The following is a 17,414-nucleotide window of genomic DNA, read 5'->3' on the forward strand; positions in this document are numbered from 1 at the left end:
TCCCTTCTGCAGCCAGCAAGGTCTGTGTATTGCCCTGTCATAAAATGTTGGCTGTCTCTGCAGGGATGTGGCTCTTCTGCCCCAAATTCCCATTCTGCTGGCAGCTGGGGTGTTAAACACAGCCCAGGGATAGTGTGCAGGGCTGAAATCTCTGTGGTGGCCATGTGCACATGGAGCAGTGTGTGTGCGGAGAATAATAGACTGGTTTGGGTTGGAAGGACCTTGAAGTTCATCTCATCCCACCCCTGCCCTGGGCAGGGACACCTCCCACCAGCTCAGGCTGCTCCAAGCCCCATCCAGCCTGGCCTGGAACACTCCCAGGGGTGGAGCAGCCACAACTTCTCTGGGCAACCTCTGCCAGTGCCTCAGCACCTCCCAGGGAAAAATTTCTTCCTAATATCCTACCTAGACCTAGCAAAGGCTCATTCAGCTGCTGAAGGGTTTATCCCTCCTCTGGGTGTGAAGAGCCTGAGCTCTTACTGCCCCTCTGCATGTGAGTGGAAAAGAAGAAAGAAAATGGTTATAGTTTGGATGTGGATGGAGACAGAGGTAACTTGCCAGGGTGATTTAGAGATCATCAGACGTTGGGTAGCACCTTTGAGCGCTGCTGCACATAGGTGGAAGCTGCTAAACTAGTTCCAGGCCTGCAGCAAACTTCTCTCTGCTCTCATCCCTCTCTGCAGCCTCCTCTTAGGGCTGGGGACATTGCTGTGACCTTGCAGCAGGCACTGAGTGCTCTGTGCCAGCTATTAGTTTCTCAGCCTGGTTCCTCCCCTCTGCTCCCACCACAGCCCTTCGCCCTCCCCCAGAGACCTGTGCAGCAACTCAGCATCACAATTTCAATTTACACCACCTAAATGATTCATTGCTGCCTAAAGAGGCCTGAGCAGAGCCCAGGAGGGGAGCAGAGCTGCAGCAGGGAAAGGGAGGGGGACAAGATCGGGGGAAGATAGAGAGATGAAGAGCTCCAGTGACCTGCTCCGTGTCGGCTCTGCTCTTCTCGGGGTTAGAAGCCAATCAATCCTCCCCCTCTCCTCTCCTGCAGCTGTCTGTGGGTCTGTCTGGCTCTTTCTCTCTCAGAGGACTCGAGTTTCTCGGTGTAAGGTTAGGCCAGCAGAGCTGTGGAAATCGATTCCCGAGCCCTGGCACGTCGCCCTGAGCGCAGACAGCACAGCTCAGCCCTGAGATGCTGCACGGAGAGCTGTCCCCAGGTGTCCCCAGCCCTCACAGGTGGCTGGAGCTGAGAGCAGCTTGGACACGAGGAGCTGGGCAAGAGGGGCTGCAGCAGCCCTTGAAGGGACAGTCCCCAAAAAGACACACACTTGAGAGACAAAAGCTCTGACTCCTCTTGTTTCATCCTGCAGTGATCACAGTATCATAGGGTGGTGAGACACTGTCCCAGGTTGCCCAGGGAGCTGTGGCTGTCCCAACCCTGGCAGTGTTTCACTCCAGGTTGGATGAGCCTTGAGCAACCTGCTCTGGTGGGAGGTGTCCCTGCCCAGGGCAGGGGTTGAGGCTGGATCATCTCTAAGCTCCATTCCAACTCCTAAAATTCTAGGATAGCATGAAAAAATGGATGCTATACCCCACCTGGCAGATTTTGCCTGTCTCACAGTCCACCACTGTGACTCCTAGTGGTTTGTACTGGAGGAGAGAGATGATAGGACACTATGGCTTTGCCCACAGACAATCTGGTTCCCAGTCCTACTCTACCCCAGGTCTTCCACAGCCCAACCGCTTCCTCTGTACCTTCCACAAGCTCCCACATGGACTCTGCCACACAGTGGAAATCCCCTGGGATTCCTGGCTGGGAGGGGAGAGGGAAAGGAAAGGAGTCAGGAAGGGAAATGCTTATGGCATGTTGCCTCAGAGATTCTTGTGCAGGAGGCAGTGGTGATGCATCCCACATGGACATGTTTTGGGATGGATCCCCTAGATCTGCTCTGAAATTAAGCAGATTGTCGTGGGTTTGGATGTGGATCACACAAGCTGAAGAGCATGGACAGAAGGTTGGAATATGGTACAGGTTTGCTCCCTATTCCAGAAAGAAGTACAAAGAGCATCACTTCAACTAGGTCATTGTCATCATCTCCAGCAGGACAGTTTGCAATGCAACAGGAAGAATCCAGAGGTGAACTCAGCAGGAGAAGACAAACACACTACAATATCAGGGTCCATCAGAAAAACCCTCCCAGGCTGCCAAGGACACTGTGAGCCTTGGAGTGACAGCACCCTGCAGAGCCACACTCAGCTGGAGATGTTTGGTTAGACAGATCCAATGCACTTTCCAGCCACTGTCTCTGCTGAGAGGTTCTTGGCAAGTGAGCCCACCCTGCCACTCACAGCCAGGAGCTCAGCCAACCTGCCACCTCCCTCTCCACAGCTTTGGCAGAGGGCTCTCTGCAGGAGGAGATCACTGGCAGAGAGGAAACTTCAAGATCAATATCATCATTAAAAACTTAGAGAAAACAAAGCCAGTGAACTACTCTCCCAGGCCTGAGGACACCTGGACTCAGTGCTCCTTGAGAGGCACTGGACAAGTACAGCAGAATAAAGTACAGCAGAATAAAGACATGGTGAAATGAGGACCTTTCTTGACCTGTTATAAAGAAGCTGAATAATGTGGGTAGAGACAGATTTTCCCATCATCATGTCCATATGAGCCAAATGAGCAGTTGGATCTATTTGTGCTCATTTGGCCCCGTTGAGTTGATCCACACAGGACAAACATTCAACTTCAGGGTCAACATCTTCCCACAGTAAGCATACAGACCAGAAGGTCCTTGACTTGATGTCATGATGCTTACAGGGATCTGATTCCTCTCTAAAGGCAATAGAGATAAAGACAAGTCCAAAAGAGGAGACATTCAGCTGGAGGTGCTGAGACAAGGGCTACTAGTCAGAGCCAAACTGCCTTAAGGAATGCAAACAAGAAGCTAAAGAGAAGAGCTGCAGGAGTTTGATTCAAAGCACATCAGGGTGGACAGGTGCTGTCCTGGTGCAGTCAGCAGCCCATGGATCATGTGCTGGAGATCTATCCAGCCTCTACCACACTTCTCTTCCCTTGTCTTCCAAAACATCCTTCTCAGCTAAACAGTGACTCCCCCAACAAGTCCCAGAGACCTTGCTGGAGGTTCCTGGGTGACCCCTCAGCTCACCTGGCTCAGCTGAGGACTGAGACAGCATTTTGCACCTCTACATGTGTTACCACAGCTGCTGAGGGAAGATTGTTGGTGGAAAAGCAGAGCTGGGGTGGTGGCAGCCACCAGCAGGTACTCACATGTTGTGAAGAACACACCATCCACAGTGAGGGTCTCCTGAGCCCAAGCACTCGCTGCAGGTCTCGTATTGGCTACACGACTCCACCGGCACCCGAGTGAGCTGTGGGAGGAAAGGGACAACCTGTCAGCAAGTTCACCCCACAGGGTCTCAGTGCTCTCCTACACTCTGGGTGTGGGCCCTGTTGCTTTCTGGCTTCCTGTGAGAATTGAGGTCTGGTGATGCCTTTTATCTTCTTCCCATGACCTCCTGCACCACCACTCCCCTGGTGGTCCCAGGAGCATTAGTTCCACTCCCCATTGCCCATGCACGTTTCCAACCACCAGTTGTCCCATTCCTGGAGAGGCTGTTCCCAGCAGGAAAAGAAAGAGGCTCAGCCTGGGTACTGGCTGAGCTTGCTGTCACCCTGCCTTTGCAGCTCAGAAGGTATTAGATGTGGACCTGAAACACCCATCTACTGCCAAAATACTGCAATTCATTACCTTTTCCCCCCTTTATTTCTTCCCTTTTAATTAAAGTATTTCAGTCAGAGATTTCAAAGGCAGAAGGGACTGTCTAGCTTGACCTCCTGTCTAACAGACCAACACCTTTTGATTCCTCTCAGGCTTTGTAAGCCCTTTACTTCTTTTGAAGCCAAACATACAATTTGGGCCCAATGACCTGATAGTCTCTTTCCCACTGAATAAGCTTCAGAGAACTTCTCTAACATACACTCAATTGCCAGTGCCTTCACCCCAGCTCCTGTCAGCAGGGAGAGTTTATTCCTTCAGATGATATAGTGTGGTATTATCCTGATGAAACACCACTAGGAACTGCCAGCTCTAAACTGCGGAACAGTTACTCATGACAAATGACAAGGGAATGCACCTGGATCCCAGGGACAATCTTTTACTTGGCACAACAGTCAGGAGAGTTTGAGCTGTGAAGTGACAGATGAAGATCCATCCTTGATTGCATCTGTAAATGAACCAAGAACTAGCTTTGGGTTTCTTTAATATAAATATACAGCAGGCAAAGTTCCAGCTATGTATGGAGACCTTTTCTATTTGCATCAGAAGTTGTGTTTCTCACTTCTACACAGAAATCCCAAGTGGTAGTTGATAGTCTGTGAGGAAAAGCTGAAAATCTGTATTTTTCCTCGAGCAGGTGGCAGGAGCTTTAGAGAAATGTCAGGTAGAAATATGATGGGGTTTATTTTCCATTACACCACTGCCTGTGCCAAGTCACCCAGAGAAACCAACTGTGGCTACTAAAAGCTTTTAATGACAGAGTGAGAATGTGGAGAACAAAACCCAAACAGGAACCAACACCAAAACCACTTTTATCAAACTGAATCTATTGCCATGAGCATAGAACATAATGAGGACAGACTACAGAGCAAGGAAAGTGAGAAGATTAATACAGGGATGGAGTGATTTGACCTTCTGTAATTATGGTGGACTTGGCAGTGATAGGTTAATGGTTGGACTTGGTTATCTGAAAGGTCTTTTCCAACCTCCATGAGTCTATGATAGGCCTTGAGCAACCTGACCTAGTGGGAGGTGTCCCTGCCCAGGGCAGGGGTTGAGACTGGATGATCTGTATGGTCCATTCCAACCCCTAAATTCTATGTTTCTATGAAGTTTAGACCAGAACATGAACTTCTTCAACATCTAGGGATGTGGAGTTTGAATGTTTTGAGTCAACATCCACTTGTGGCTATGATACATGTACAGGAAAAAAGTCCTACTGGACTGAAATTTGTTATTTCTTTGCAAATTGCTACAAAAAGAGTAGATAAAAACTGGCCTCTTAGGCTTTAATATTATTTAATTAGCCATCAAAGGGTATCTGAGCTCCTTTCTGAGGCAGGAGGAACCAACTGGGAATCCAGAACTCCATCTTTGCAGGAATGTTTTCTTTTCAGTGTGTTTAGGGTAGTTTGTCTCTCTCTCTATGTTTTTTAGGAGCACACCTTGCTTGTGCTGCTTGTCCCAGCTCTGTGCCATGAGCTTCCATCCCACACCCTGCCAAGCACACCAGAGCAGTAGTTGTCCTGTGTCACCATCTGCACTGCTGTGTTATTCCTGCTATCTCAGACCTTTTCTGAGTTCACCTCAAGCAGCTTTATAGGGAGATTAATTAAAACTGTACCATGCTGATAAATGTCTTGGGCTGGAAGTGTCAGACCTTCTAATTAATGAAGAAGGAAAGCACAAAAAAAACCCAAACAAAGGAGCTGTGACTGAAAGAAAAGCCACCTAAGGGTCGTCTGCTGAAAAGAGAAGGAACATCAAGCAAATAAGGCACATCACAGGTCTTATTTTCCTTTTTTTTGGAACATAAACTGTAATTAATTCAGCTCAGCTTTCCAAGCTGAAAGTTTTGAGAACTAACTGTGCCCCCCAGGGATCAGTCAGCTTTTTGTGCTGCTGCTAAAATATCTGGCAAAGGGAAGTCCATGCAGCCTCCCAATTACAGAGCCTTCCCATTAGTCACTGTGATGAAGGGACCAGACAGTGCTGAAGGTTGAAATTTCCATGGCAAACTAGGCTGTGATTACTCCTGCCACCTCTTCTCCATCCTTGGAAGGTCTGATAAACCTTCCAAGGTTATTTCCCAACCTCACTGAGGTCTCCCTACTGCTGGTCCTTCATTGGGATGGAACTTGGATTCAACATCCTGCAGCAAATACAGAACCAGAGAACACCCTGGGTTGGAAGGGACCCATGAGGATCATCAAGTCCAACTCTTGGCCCTGCACAGGACACCCCCAAGAACCCCATTGTGTGCCTGAGAGCATTGTCCAAATACAACCAGGGTTTCAGCAGACAGAGGAGTAACAAAATCAATGTGTCCTTCACTTTGGGGCACTTAGAGCCAGTTTAGAGTCATTTACACCTCTCTTCTGATCCATCCTAAATTCCAAACTGCAGCTCCCAATCTTCCTTCTGCCCTCAATTTCTGGTACAAATGAGTTACAGAAAGTCATTTAAAACAAAAATGATTGAGTTCCTTTGGATCTGATAGACAGTAACAGCTAATCCTGTTAGAAATTTGGCTCCTGCTTGTGCCATAATATATTCACAAAAGCTCCTGCTATGTGCTCAGTCATAATTTTCTGACTCCCATTTTGGACTTTTTTAATTTTATTTCAACATGACTTTTTTTTCCTCTTCCCCCTTAAACTTCCAACATTCTGGTCAAAAAAGTGAATCATTGCTCAATCTCTGCTGTTATAATTGGAAGTTAATACAGCAGCAGGATTTATTCAGCCTGATGGACTAAGTTAATTTTAATGTACAAAAAGGCATCTTAAGTAGCCAATTTTCTTCCCAAAAGTCAAAAGATACAGTTTCAAAACACTCAACAGTGACTCTGTCAAGCCATGTGGGTTCTGTGAATGCTGCGGATATCTTTGGAGCCTCAGCCAGCCCTGAGAAACTCACAAGGATTGAGTGGAGCTCATTTTATTCCAAAGCCTTCAATAGAGAGTTCATGATAATACAGTTTATTAAATTGAGCAAGAAAAAAAACCACCTGAGAGACCATTGGGGGCATCAGACTCTGCACCTTAGCAGAGTCACTGAGGATGTTCAGTCACTTGCACAGATGCTGATTTTGGTTTGGCCTGAAACATGCACAAAGGGACTTGGAATTCCTCTGTCCTATTTGATATCCTGTGCATTATTATCCGACCTGTGAACTCAGGAAAAAGCAGGAAGACAGAACAGCAAAGCCCAGGGACCTGAGGTCAGCACATCTTAGTTACACTGGTAAGAAACACTCACACACACATAGATGCAAAACTAGTGGGACATGAGATCATAGAATCATAGAATTTTAGGGGTTGAAATGGAGCTCAGAGATGATCCAGCCCCAACCCCTGCCCTGGGCAGGGACACCTCCCACCAGAGCAGGTTGCTCAAGGCTCATCCAAGCTGGAATGAAACACTGCCAGGGTTGGGGCAGCCACAGCCTCCCTGGGCAACCTAGATGTAGGACAAACAGTGGTGCTCCTGTGGGGACAGAAATGAGCATCTTGGTTTGATTCCAGCTGCCACTCCAGCCTGAGAAGTAAATAACTTGCCAGTCCCACTGGGACAGGGAATGTCATTTCTCATCAGACAACCCTAAGCTCTTCCCCTTCATTGTATCACTCTTCCCAGTAAGTCCATGCTTACATATTTGGAGAACTGGAGGCTTTAATTAGGAGTGTTAATTGGAAGCAGCAGTAGCTGTCAAAGGCAAATGACACAATAATTAAACAGGGGGTCAATGTCCTGTTGTGTGGCAGGAGAAATTACCTCTTCAAATACACTTGTACACCAAGAGCTCCCTACCCACACTTGTGTGTGCTGCTCCTCCTCCTCTGCTCTGCCCTGAGCTGTCCTCCACATCTCTGGTGAGAGATATCTTCACTCTGGCCTTGCCAGAGCAAAGCCCCAGCCACAGTCACACCCAACTTCCACCAACAGAGGCAAAGCAAGAAGCGAACCAGGAAGATTTGATGCTCACAGCCTCTGTGGCAACAGCTCCAGAAACCTCTGGGGAAGGCTCATTGATGCCAGTTCCCATGCGAGGAGACGGGAACTCTCACCATGGGATTGCTATGGATGCTTCTGCAGCAGTGACATTTTCTTTGCCCATCTTGCAGTGCAGTTCCCTTCATGCTGCCTTGGTTGGACTCTGCTTTGCACACATCAGGTGTTTTCTATGTAGACCATGCTGGGCTTCACTTCTGATCCATCAAGACTGTAAGTCTTGCAGCCTGTGGGGAACAGCTCTGTCGTGGTGTGGGAGTGAGGGGTTTGCCTTCTCACCAAAGTCTGTCTGCAATATCAGAGTCTAAGTCTAAGCTAGAAACCAAAGCTCTGTTGAAGGACAGACCTTTTGCAGGGCAGGACTTGTCTGCTCTCTGTTTCAGATGTCAACCAGGGATGAGATAAATCACACCCTGGATGAGCCTGTGTCTACCCACTGAACATAAAGGAGTCTAGACAGCCAGGTCAGGCAGAGACACTCACAATGCACATGATGATCACTGGGTGAGGTGAATCTCACGTCGGTGCCACTTCTAATTTTCTGCTCTTGCTCCAATCTTGCCATTGTCAGTTCCCAAACACATTAAAGTCTCCTTTCTCCCTAAGTGCAGCCCCAGAATAACCAGTTCACAATACAAAATGCTTTCTCTTTAAGGTCTGGGAGAGTAGCAGAGGAAATCCACTGTGTTACACAGCTAGGAAACTGTTCCAGGAGCAAAAAAGACCTTGTGTGATGCCATGGACTGTGTTTGAACAAGTGCCTTTCACCATCTGCTCTGTCAACACAGCCCTGATGCCAAGCTCATCCCTGCTCTCTGTTCTGGCTTTATTTACCAAGGAACAGACACTCAGATAACAAAGATTATCTCAGTCCTTTTCTTGTAGACTTGGCAGCTCCCCTGGTTCCCCTTCACAACTGCTGTCCTTTCTTCAAAGGATTCTCCCACATCATAGTGGTTCTCCTCCAGAAACACCAGTGCTCGAGGAGGAGCTGTGAGCATGGTTGGCATTCTGGAGACTGAAGAGTGTGTTCCACACCATCAGAGGTTTCAGTGTGGATTCTCACTCAGCTTTCCTCCACTCTTGTTCTTCCCTGATTGAGAATGCCAAGCTCTTCCCTAGCTGGGATAGCAACAGTACATCCCATGGGCACAAGGCAGGGAAATGATGAGGAATCCCTTGTAAAACCACAGTACAGCAGCTCAGAGGTGTGGAGGGAGTGCCAAGTGATTTTACAGACCTGATGAAACCACTCAACTTCTAACCCACCCTGCAAACCATCAGCTTTGGCCAACTCCCTCTGCCTGGAGCATTCAATCCATGGTTCTCCCTGCGGGGTCCAGGTAGCTTCAGATCCCCCCTGAGTTGTTTACACTAAACCTTTATCCCATGGTCACTATTTCAGCTTGCAAACTGCAAACCAAATGAGGTTTGGCTAAAAGTTTGTGTTCTAAAGCCTTCAAAATAAGAATCACATGTCACAATTAATGCAGGGCCAGCCCAGGCTTAATGAGAGCCAGTGGCTGTGTGGCCACTGGAGCATGACTGCTGAGCAAGGGATAGATTGCTACCCAAGCTATATATAGATTTAATTGGGACCTGTAAAGGGATTTATGCCACTGCAATGGGTTTCTCAAAGCCCAGCATCCCTTGAAGGCTCCTGGTGGAGACTCGAACAGTGAGAACACACAGGGAGAAGTTGTTTCTACTGGTGATGGCTATTTTCCAGGCCATGTTGTTCCACTCTCTTTCCAAAAGTTCTTACCATAGAATCAAAGAAAACTTGGGTTGGAATGGAGCATGGAGAGCACCCAGCCCCAACCCCTGCCCTGGGCAGGGACACCTCCTCACTAAATCAGGCTGCTCAAGGCCTCATCCAGCCCTAGAGCCCCTTAACCTGCTGTTTTCACCCTGGGAAGATGCTCAGAGATCCTAATCAGGTCATTCCTGAATCTTCCTTCTGCTAAATGAACAGACTGAGATGCTCTCAAACCCTGTGAGGAAACCAAACCTTCCCCACTCCCTGCAAATTACTCCTGTGGGTCTTTAGTGCTCCTTTCCCTGTCTCTGACCACGGAGCCTGACAACTGTTTTCCCACCCCCTTGCACTCCTCCAGGGATGCAGGATGGTGTCAGCCTGTTCCTACTATGGGCTAGACTAGGGAGAACCCTTTGCAAGGATGTCAGGAAATGAGCCACTCATCCATTTCAGTCACTGCTTTCCAGGACGCATCTCCCACTTTCCAGCCTGACCTACATTCCTTCCTGTGAGACAGCAAAGTTTGCATTTGTTTGGTTTGAGGAAGCCAAATCACCCAATTGCTCTGCCCTCATCCTTGTTAATGCTGAGCTCTTCATTGTTCCACTGAACATTTTTTATCCACAGGGTTTAATAGCAACTTCCCACTCATTCATGAAAATTTTCAGTAGATTTGGGCCCAATATTGATCCCTGGAGAATACTGCTAGGAAAACCCTCAGGCTCTTTGAGAGCTGCCAAGTATTAAGCCGTTTCAGAGAGATCTTCATGCTATTTTTAGGTTATGGGTTGGGGTTTTAATGGGAACAGGCTGTGGTGGTGGCTCAGGAGCTGTACAGAAGGTAAAGACAGGACATCCACACAACAAAACCTCATTATTTCCTTAGAGAATGGATCAACTCTTTCCACAAAGAATGAAGAATGTCTTATTTTCCATAAAAACATGGTACACAGATGCCATTTGGTCCTATTCAGGAGCTTCAGACTTATCTAGGAACTTTACTACTTAATGTGAACTCTCCTAGCCACCATGAATCTCTAGAGCTAATATATTCCCTAGGATATTTAGAATGGAATCACAGAATGATTTGGGTTGGAAGGACCTTGAAGATCATCTAGTTCCAAGCTCCCTGCCATGGCCAGGGACACCTTCCACCAGCCCATGTTTCTCCCAGCCCCATCCAATTGGTCTTTGATGCATTTCAGGTCTCAGGTGTGCAAAGTCACCCCCAGAAAAGCCTTACCCTATCCAGTGTCTGTATATCGTAGCTTTACGCCTGGCTAAAATGCCTTGGTGAACAGCCCAAAGCTAGACAGGACCAATCTGGGCACAGGAAACCTGTGGAGCTGTTAGGATCTCCTCCCTCCTGGTGCTACCTCTAACTTCAGGTCTTTGCCTGGATCCCTGAGCTTGTGCAGGAGCACACAAGGTTCTTATTTCACCAATTAGCTTCTCTTTCATTTGCACTGTGATTTTGCCCCATTATTCTCCAGCCAAAGCAGAAAGCTGAGACTCCCAGTGCACCTCCCTTTTTATACACAGCATCCAGATTTCTTGGGCAGAAACAGCTGGTGTGAGTGTCTGTAGAGAAACACAACTTTTGTCCCTAGAAACTATTCAAATCTGAGTTAAGGTACTGCTTTGGTCCTGTCTGAGACAGGGAGATCCCATTTCAGCTCCATGCTGCCAGGCACTGAGCTGAGCAGGAGCAGTGTCCAGGGGCAAGGACAGGGAGCAGAGGGGTGTGATAGTGCTGGCTCTCTGCAAGGTGCACACTGCCAGCTGGTCTGTGCATACAGCAGAGACCCAAGAGACCTCCCAAAGCCTCTGCCAACTCCATCCAGGTGCTTCCCAAACTGGCATCCTGCAAAAGAGCAGGATTAACCCACCAGGCACCTTAAAGGAGCTGTCCACATCAAAGATCAAAGCACACTGGCTGCAGGGCTCTAATTACACCTCCCTCCCTTGTGGGCATCCCTTCCAACACTCCAATGGATTTGGGCTGGAGGATTGGCTCAGGTGCATTTCACAGTGCTCACCACTCTGTGAAAAAGAACCCAGAGAAAACACCAACCCCAAAGCCCCTTTTGTCCCTGGCTACAAAGAAGGGAAACATGTTCGGCTTGTAATGCAAGGGGAGAGAGCTGAAAGCAAGGAGCAGTGCCAGGTGCTCAGGGAGCACCTCTGAAACACACAGCACCCTGTGCAGCTCGAAGGGCTCACTCCTGTCCATCTCCAGCAGCTGGGACAGTGAAGCTTCCCCAGCACCTCCAGGGATGGTCCCATGCACCCCCAGCACCTCCAGGGATGGCTCATATGCAGGTGATGCTCCTGCCTCTTGGCAAGGACCCTGCTGACCCTCCTGGATCCTTTTATCTATGTCTAACCCTCATCCCAAATTAAAACCAGTGGCTTCAGAGTGTTTGGAGTCTCTTTGCAGAGCTCAGGGCATTGAACGTCCCTTGTCTCAGGTGCTGTAATGACCTCCTCATTGCTCCTTTTTACTCATCCTTTACTCCAGCTAATGCAAACACATGCACAAAAGGCTCAGCTCACAGAGCCACTGGGAAGGGGACAGGGAGCACAAAGCAGCAGGGATGAGCAGAGAGTCAGGCACAGCACTGAAGTAGCTGTCTGAAGGTCAAACACACTCAGCCAGTCATTGGCATGAGAACTGACACTGGTTTATTAAAGCAATCTGGCCACTCTCTAAACACTGCTGAGGCCACTCGTGGCTTGGTTGAAGAAACCCTCTGATGCACAGACTGGCCAAAGCAGAGGGAAGCTGAGGGAGCTGATAGCTCCTCTCCTGAGGTCTGTGCACTGGAGACACAACAGGCTCACGAGACCAGCAGAGAGGAGCAGAGGTGTTGATCACCTGGCATCACACTCCTCAGGTGTGCAGACACACAACCCTGGCAGCAGCAAATGGCATTTGTAATCCTGGGCAGGTTTAGCCCATCCAGACAGAGGCTGTGGGAAACATATATTTATCAGATTCCATTTCACACCAGTGAACCATAAAATTATAACTACAGCTTTGCCCTGCGTCTTCTCCCGATCTGTGCTGTCTGTCTGTACCTCCCCACACGTGTGCAGCAATAATGCATGTCCTCAGGCAGCTATATCACCTCTGCTTCCCAAGGATTCCAGCCTGACTCTTCCCAAAACAGCAACCCCTGCCCCTGGTTTGTTCAGGGGGCAGCAGGCAGTGAGAAAAGCCCTCAGCCACACAATCAGGAGAGGATTTCTCTGCATTTATGGAGAGCAGGAGATTAGGAGCATAGAATCAGGCCAGAGGATAGCTGAGAATCAGTTTCAAACCTCCTCAAAGTACCAGGTGAGGAAGGAAGTTTCCTTCCAGTGGCCTAGGATTTCACCTGAGGAGAGATGTACAGCTCCTGCTTTCATGCCTTGAGTTACAGCATCATCTTTTTGGCTCATACTTGAGAAAAACACGAGTTTGTGCCCATATTTTTTACCTTCTCCAGAGGACGCACAGATTTTATAGGGTTTTGTCCCAAAAGAAGTGAAGGAAAATTGATGGTTTATACTTATTTCTCATTTCAGCCATTACTCCTGAATCAGCAGCTCTAAACAGCCTTCCCTGTTTTAAAATCTCATTTATAGCTTTGGAAAGGACCAGGAAGAAAAGCCCAGACAGGTGAAGTCCCTCCCTGGCCATGGACACATATCTGCACCACTTATTTCATCTCCACTTCACTTCATGCAGCCAAAGCATGTCTGAAAGGGACACAAACACCACCCAGGAGTATTTCTCCTCACTGCTTATGAAGGGAGATGGGATAAATCTGGATGAACAGCTCAAGTCCTTCCTTGGCCAAAGACACATACCTGCACTGTTTATTCGGGCTCCAATTCAATTCATGTAGCAAAGACATCTCTAAAAAGGACATAAACACCACCCAGGACTATTTCTCCCCATTGCCTCTGAAGGAAGATGGGATAACTCTGGATCAGGCATTTTTTTCCCCATGCACAGCAGCTCCCAATGATGTTGCAAAGCCCCAGGACTGGGGGATTGCCTGGCACTAATAGTGGCTGTTAGAATCCCTGGAAACACTGAGCTCAGACAGTTTGTCCTCCTAAAAGCTCAGAAATCTTGCTGAGCTGAGGGCTCAGAGCACACGTCTCCCCAAGGAGCTCTGTGACCTGAGCTATGCAGATCACATTAGACAATCACACTGGGCCCTTTCAGCTTCCAAGTCCATGAATTTCTAAGCAGTCACCAAATAGTTGCAAGGATAATTGTCAGCCCCTGCTGAAAACAGCTTAGCTAGGCACAGAGGCCTCATGGAGCTTAGCTAGGCACAGAGACCTTGTGGGAAGTGAAAACTTTTTATGAGGATGGTGATTAGTATTATAATTGTTGTTGCAGATGGGTTTTGTCTTGCTCAGCTTTAAAATCCATTCTCTCTAGCAGGATCACAGCCTGGAGAAGACAAGTTGCCTGACCCAGGGATGAGGTCTGCAATGGTGCTGAGACAGTAATTGCCACATCTGCCAGACAAGGAGGAATTGCCTCTTCTACATGAGCCACACAGACAATGGAGATGAAGTTTATCATGGCCCTAAGTGTGTTTTTATAGAATCATAGAATTTAGGGGTTGGAATGGACCTTACAGATCATCCAGTCCCAACTCCCTGCCCTGGGCAGGGAGAGTACCTCACTAGATCAGGCTGCTCAAGGCCTCATAGGTCTGATCTCAGTAAAATTCCAGTTCACCAGAACATTTACTCAGAGTTTACTATTAACTTCTCTATTTCCCTGGCTTTGCTTGTGATTTTGGTACTTATTTGTCGGACAATTTGTCAAGCAGAAGTTGATGCATGGCTCTTCTTGAGAAGGAGAGCACAGAGACCAATTAGTCAACCCAGAAACTGGCAAACTCCTCCTGCCCTGACTGCGTGAGAGCCACAAAAATGGGAGCTAAACAAAGATCTATCTGCCTTTTCAAAAGAGTAACCTTTTTTATTGACACTGCCATTTATCAGGAGGTTTCTCCTTTGAATGATGAGATGGAAAGAGCCCAAAGCAGAGCTAAAGGCCACCAGCGACCCCAGCGACCCACAGATGGGCAGCAAAGGCCCAGGGGTGCTTTTAGGCATAAAGACTCACTAAGAAACCATTTGGGCAAAATAACAGAGATTAAAGCATGATTTAGAAGTTCAGTTTGTATCAAATGCTCCCTTAATTACTTAGACACTGACAGACTTAATACAGCCTCATATCCATCCCTCTCTAGCTCCCAATTCTGCTGGCAAGTCAGGCCAGATGCTTCACAAAGGTGGAAAGCATCCTACAAAATCCAGAGCCTGCTTTAGGCAGCTGGATTATCTAATACCTAGAGACTGGTTTATAACCTGAATAACTGCAGTTAAGACTTCTAAATATCATAGAATCATAGAATCAACCAGGTTGGAAAAGACCTCCAAGATCATCAAGTCCAACCCCACCGTGGTCACTAGACCATGGCACTAAGTGCCACATCCAGTCTCACCCTGAAAACCTCCAGGGATGGTGAATCCACCACCTCCCTGGGCAGCACATTCCAATGCCTGAGCACTCTCTCCCTAAAATATCTCTTCCTAATATCCAACCTACCCCTCCCCTGGCAGAGCTTGAGTCTGTGCCCTCTTGTCCTGCTGCTGGTTGCCTGGGAGAAGAGACCAACCCCCACCTGACTCCAACCTCCTGTCAGGGAGTTGCAGAGGGTGAGAAGGTCTCCCCTGAGCCTCCTCTTCTCCAGGCTGAACACCCCCAGCTCCCTCAGCCTCTCCTCATGCCACTTGTGCTCCAGTCCCTTCCCCAGCCTCATTGCTCTTCTCTGGACCTGCTCCAGCACCTCAATGTCCCTCCTGAGCTGAGAGGCCCAGAGCTGAGCACAGGATTCAAGGTGTGACTTCACCAGTGTTCTAGATTAAAAATCACATTAAAGCATCACATACCAAAAATTTAAGGGTTTGGAGTATTTTTTCTGCCTCTGCTGGCAAATGCGTCTCCCAGAATGCTGTTTAGAATGAAAGCTTGAGGGTTAAAAGATAAATAACCACCTTATTCATGGTCCTAGGGAAATGCCCGTCCCCAATGGACCTGAAGAATCACTGCCAGTGCCCACTGCAAGGACTCAGCTGAGAATTCCATGGGGAGAAGCTGCTCCACTGAATCCAGTCTATCGAGCACTGAGAGACTGCAAGGAGCTGTTTTTAGGCTCAGCACATCAGAGAGGAAGTAGAAAACTCGTAATTTGCAAGTTGTGCACCCGAACTTTGAAATGCTGAGCTGGTTAGGGAGAAATAAGAATAATCTTTTCCAAAGAAAGTGGAATTAAAGGATCAGGTGTTATGCTTGAAATACCTGTGGTAGCAGTTTAGCTGGTTGCAGGGGTGGGAGGGGAGCAGGAGCTGAGACTCAGAGTGCTGAAGACGAAAGTTTTGAGGCTAAAACACATCATAATCTGGCTAAACACGCATGGACTACCATTAATAACCAATTAATCAGCCAAAGTCTGGGAGATCTCTCTGCAGCACTTGTCCCTGCTTAGGTAATCATTGCCTCTATTGTAAGACACCACTGAAATCCAGGACAGCTTCCCATTTAGAGTGGCCAAAATGGGGAGTGAGGCCAATTAATTTTCACCCTTCGTGACAGAAAAGGTGAGATTGAGAGATGCTCTTCAAACTGTCCACCAAAGGGAAGGGAATGAAAACATCTGGCTGTCAGACAAGCAGCCCCAAACCTGGCAAACAAAGCTGAATTCCCAGAGCATCCTTAGCTCCTCTAGCTGCTGCAGGTTGATAACCTCAGGACAAAACACACAGACTGTGGGGAAATGAGGGGTCAGAGTGCAGCTCCACCTTTAACAAACTGCTTTTCATTTTTACCTCTCCTGCTTTGCTTTCTGCAGGTCCCTGAAATCACTGTCAGGACTGGAAACTGGAATTTCCACCTCATCTGTGGGAGCTCAGGATGAGCTTCCCTGTGTCACAGTTAAGGGCCACTTGGTTTCCATTATGAACCTCATTTTCAGGAGGCCACAATTCACATATTTTACACTGCATGTGGCTGAGAAAGCCACCAAAAACCCCCTAACCCCCCCAAAACCACCAAAACCCTCCAAACAAACACTAAAGCCCCCTCAAAAAAAACCCACAAAACCTCAGGATAAGTTTTTTTCCAGCTGCCCTAGCCTTGTTTCTCCAACAGGAAGTTTGAGGAGCTGTTGTTTAATCCTCTCAGGAGGTTAAAAACTTTAGGCTGAAGAGGAATTATTTGCTAGAGAAGCTGTTCTGCTCTTTTCTCCTTTATTTTTTCCCCCCAGTTAAACTTTAAGGAAAGGCTGAAGATTGCAAATGTGATATTTGGCTAGGAAGGATTCCAGCATGAGGAATCACCACTCTTCCTCCTGGTTTGAAAAGACCAGTCTATTTAAGGTTCCAAAACATATGTTGCTCCCTGCTTCAATTCCATCCCTTTTGTTGCCTGGCTACAAAGTGAGAGGATGCCACTTTTCTTCATCTGGCTCCAAACCATCCTGTTGCTAGATTGTACATCACGGATTATGCACTAAATCTTGGTGCTGTGAGGATGTGACATCTCAAACAGAACTCCCTGCCAGTGCTGGGTAAAAATATTCTCTCCCCAGCTCAGCGTCACAGACAGAGTTATTTGCATGTGAAATTGCTGCTGTCTTGGAAGAGAGGAGAAAAAAAAAAGGCATTCGAATAAACCTTCACCAACACAACTCTCTCCTCTGATATTGCCTCTTGCCTGCTGGTGTCCTCTCAATTTTACCTGGACCTGGGAGGGTATTTGTGTCTTGGACCTGCTG

General features: G+C 47.8%; 1 protein-coding gene across 1 annotated transcript in view; it reads right to left on the reverse strand.

The window, feature by feature from the left end:
* The window catches only part of LOC103798967 (plexin-A4-like), a gene marked incomplete at both ends in the record, with an annotated part of 147,928 nt that overhangs the window by 86,008 nt on the left and 44,506 nt on the right, over positions 1-17,414 (reverse strand). The window contains one exon of the mRNA XM_009071257.1: positions 3,281-3,381. Within this exon, the coding sequence (XP_009069505.1) occupies positions 3,281-3,381 (101 nt within the window). The remainder of the gene's footprint in view (positions 1-3,280; positions 3,382-17,414) is intronic.

This window comes from Acanthisitta chloris, unplaced genomic scaffold (genome assembly GCF_000695815.1).
Source record: "Acanthisitta chloris isolate BGI_N310 unplaced genomic scaffold, ASM69581v1 scaffold1753, whole genome shotgun sequence".
In the NCBI taxonomy this organism is placed as follows: Eukaryota; Metazoa; Chordata; class Aves; order Passeriformes; family Acanthisittidae; genus Acanthisitta; species Acanthisitta chloris.